Here is a 4,420-nt window from a genome sequence, read left to right on the forward strand (position 1 = left end):
TGTGTGCATGGATTTGGTTTCCATTGTTCTTCATTATGTGAGAAGATCTGCAATTTATTCTATATGTTGTATTACTCATGTAATTCATTTTGTTAAGGAAAGGATCATGTACCTTGTAAAAGTAAATCTATGTAATATGACATTGTAAGACTAGGAATTGTATGTAATAAAATGGTATTCTTGGAATATGGCACGAGTTGTCCTATTGTATGTTTAAAGAGATTAATGTATGATTCTTAGATGTAAATGTGTGCCTTGATTAGATATCATGGATGTATGTTAATGTAATTGCATATGAAAGTAATTGTAATGTTACGCATAAGATTCCTAGATCTAAGTTAGTCTTAATAGAAGTAAAGATTGATTATGAGATTAGTATCATGATGTTAGGAAGGATATGTGTTAGCTTTATGATGTTATAATGGATGTATTATATGGAATTAGGAACATTTGGTATTGGTGCTTAAAATGAATCTAGTTTATAGGATGTCATTCTTAAGTAGTGACGTTGAGATACCCTAGGGAAAGATGATATGATATGTTATTATGCTTGCGTAAATTATGCTAAGATGTGTTATGCAATGTAGTAATTAATATTATAATGTGATTATAATTGATGCATTTAGTATATGTTGTATTTAATATGCATTAGATGGATGCTATAGTTGCATATGTTGTTTAAAAGATGTGCATTTTAAGAAAAAAATTGTCTCCATTATAGGTAGATTAGGTGTATTTCTCTAGGGTATTTTGGTGGGCATTACACCATCCTAAAGCTTTTTTTCAATATCATTGTCAGTTAGGTCATGACACTGAGAAATGTTACCAATTGAGGAATAAGATTCAATAATTTATTAATAAAAATACTATATATCTGTAGTTGGCATAAATGACAAAGGAAATAATTATGTAGCTCCTCCTAACCACAATCTCCAAATCTTTACCAATTCATTGCCTTCTCATGCTACCAATATTGTTGAGTTTGAACCTCTTGCCTTCTCCCCTAATGACCTTGGTATAGTATCTAATAATGTTGTGAACCTTATCGAAAAATTAAACCTATAAAAGAATTATGTATTACCTTCAATCCTAGTGAAACTATTATTGCACCTAATGGCTCATTATATATTACTGCTAATATCAAAGATAAAATCTCATGAGGGGTTCTCATTGATCGGATATGTATGGTGAATGTGATTATTGAAGGATATATTTTCATTCAACAACTACATCAAGTAACACATGATAAATCTAATGTTATGGTTAAGGTGTATAATATTTTTTATTGCCCTAGTATCAGTTCTATTACTCTTCCCATTGAGGTTGGTACTAAGTTCTTAGATGTCACCTTTGCTATTATTCCTACATGAATCAGTTTCGTGTGAAGTTGGGACATCCTTGGCTCTCCTCCATGAAATCTATCCCTTCTACAATTAATAAATGTTTGAAATTCCCTCATAATGGCACTATTATAATGATTAATCATAGCCTTTATGATAATGGCCTTGAGTAAACCTATAGACCCTACACTCATGGATATTCCTCTTCCTCATCCTAGACTTGGTCTTCATCCTACCCCTATTCCTTTTATGTATGCCATAGTTCAACCTCCTATGTCCTATAAAGGAAATTGATTGGCATCATTTATCTCTGAACCTATTGGGATTTCTTCTATTTCTCCCCCTATAAGGGAATAAAATAAGCCTATGTCAATTGATCCTCAACCTTTACAAGTCTCAACTAAAACTAAAAGGAATACTTGTGTTAGAGAATGTTGATAAAGATATTGTGTTAAGACTCATGAGATTGCTTCCCAAACCCTTCCCTCCCCCAACACACCAAATCTTGACTTGGTCCCATTTTTTCCAGCCTTCACCTAACCCTAGGGAGGAAGTTCAACTCAAATCACCTAAATAAAAAATGCTCAAGAAAAAATATGGTTCAACTTCTTTTTGTATTCTATGAAAAATCGTAGAATATTAACAATCAGAACCCACCCAAAGGTTCAACCATTTGGAATTTCATTATTAGTTGTAGAAAAGTAATCATTGATCATGTTACATGGCAGATTGAAAACAAGACAAAAAAAAATTCTGGGATGATTCTTGGTCAGGGTTTCTAGCATTAAAAGAGAAGGAAGGTTTACTAGAGATCAAAGATAGACTAGTGCCCCTTTGGGGAGACAGAGTCAGAGACTATTTGATGGTAAAACAAGGGGCTTTGGGGAAGAATGGGTTTGGAAGGACTTGTCTAAAGTAGGGTTGTTAGAGCAACAACAAAGACTATTAAATGAGGTTCTTGATCAACAGAAAATACTGGAGAAGATGACCAAGTCATCTGGTGTGGGGCTCGGGATGGGAAATATTTAGTCAAACTGGGATATAAACTTTTAGATGGCAGGGAGAATGAGCCATCAAGGATATATGATCTGTTTTGGAATAAAAATTGTCTTCCCAAGGTGGGTGATTTTGCGTGGCTAGTTGTGAAAGGTAGGATTCTAACCGGGGAAAGAAGGAAACGTATTGGCTTTGGTGGTCCTACTAAGTGTGTGATGTGTGGGAATGCAGAGGATTCAGTTTATCATCTTCTCCTTCAATGTGAGGTAGCCTCAAAGTGCTGGTCAAATCTAAAAGAGAAGTTGAACTGGCATTGACCAATGCAAAACTCTCTAAAGGGGGTTTTTGAAAGCTAGCCACCACCTCTAAGGAAATCATCTTTATCAAGCATATGGATTTCAAGTTCATCATTGTTATTCTGGGAAATTTGGAAAGAGATAAATTGTAAGATCTTTATGGACAAATGGGAAGATAATAGAAGGATTCAAGGCAGAATTAATCAAGCTATTGAAGAGGTTGTTGGTGTGGCAACCTCCCAATCTAGCTTGGTTTATCTACCTTTCACAATGGAGGATCAGAGGAGTAAAAAGATGTGGCCTAGCATAAAGATCAGACATGGGGCATGGTCAGATAATCTTGTTAGTAAGAAGGATCATCTATGTGTTATTTGGGAACCCCCTGCTGAAGGTTGGCATAACGTGAATTTTGATGGTGTTGTTCAATCTAACCCGAGACCCTCTGGGGTGGGGATTGTTATTAGGAACGAGAAAGGTGATATTATAAAATGTGGTGCAAAGAGATTAAAGACAGACACAAACAATGAGGTTGAAGCCTATCCAACATTACTTGTTGTTAGATTGGCTCGTAGTTCAGGAATCAAAAAGTTACATTTGGAGGGAGACTCACTTGTTATTATACAAACAATTAAAAATGGGGGGATCAATGCTTGGCATTTGCAGGGATATATTTCTCTGATTGTTGGTGAATTGAATAGATTTAAGAACTTTATGGTCAGCCATATTAGACGAGAGGGCAATAAAGTTGCAAACAAATTATCAAAGTGGGCACTCAGTTTTGAATAGGAAGAGGAAATGTGATTGGAAGATTTTAAAGGTTTAATAAATTTGGATAGTGCATTATTTTTAGAAGCTCATGAATCGGATAATGAGTGATGGGATGGTCAGTGATGATAAATGTGAACAATGGAAGGCTAGTTGGGGCTTAATTTGGAGCAATTTTGGCGTAAGTGAAGATGGAAACTTACTAAGCTCTAAAGTTGTTAGTGTCTCATAAAATGGTGACCGTTGCAAATTAAATTTGGAAGTGTTGTGTTACGATTAGCCATGACAGCAAGTTTATCGAACGGACACTAGACCGAGCAATCTTTTCATGAGTGATGTCATAAGTGTAAATTGGCGGTGTTATTAAATAATATTCATTTATGAAAGGTGGTGAATGGGCAGGACAGCTTGGTGAGGAGCACATCAAAACTTAATCAATTCGCCAAAGATATTTTGAGTGTGCGAGATAGATTACACAGCAAACATGATTTGCTTCGGTGAACGGGGATTTGAAAGGCACCAGATTTTTTGAGAATGTCCTTTTGATCTATAATTATTTTGTGATGAAGATTGTGTCATTTTATTGTTAAAGGTGTGGTGGTTTGGTGTTGATGGCAAGATAGTGTTTTCCTTTGTTTTGTGAGAAGGTTGTAGCAGAGATTAGAGAGCTATGAGAACTTACAAATGGAGGCAAATTTCACCGTTAACTCAAAAAAGCAACAAAAAGGCTTTAAAGGATCTGTTAGAAAGGAGAGGTTGCAAGGTTTACTTAGATATAAAGATGAGGAGGTTGTAGAAGTTGTATTTGGGGTTATATAGAAGAAATTCATGGAAAACAAGTTGTGGTGGAGAATGAACTTGGATATCATTTCCATGATCATCACTTGGGGCTACAATCAGGTGACGACACTGCCACTATCAAATGGGTTGTGACATCTTTGTTTGAGGAAGAAATGCTTTTCGGTCTGGATTCAACCCTGGAGTGGGTTGTTCCAGGAGTAGGAACTTAAAACTGAAGGGATT

General features: G+C 35.5%; 1 protein-coding gene across 1 annotated transcript; it reads left to right on the forward strand.

The window, feature by feature from the left end:
• The first annotated feature begins 2,791 nt into the window (after positions 1-2,791).
• On the forward strand, positions 2,792-3,418 carry LOC131034983 (uncharacterized). Its single transcript, XM_057966604.1, has one exon. The coding sequence runs from the start codon at positions 2,792-2,794 to the stop codon at positions 3,416-3,418; it is 627 nt and encodes a 208-aa protein (XP_057822587.1).
• Positions 3,419-4,420: the final 1,002 nt, after the last annotated feature.

This window comes from Cryptomeria japonica, chromosome 4 (genome assembly GCF_030272615.1).
Source record: "Cryptomeria japonica chromosome 4, Sugi_1.0, whole genome shotgun sequence".
In the NCBI taxonomy this organism is placed as follows: domain Eukaryota; kingdom Viridiplantae; phylum Streptophyta; class Pinopsida; order Cupressales; family Cupressaceae; genus Cryptomeria; species Cryptomeria japonica.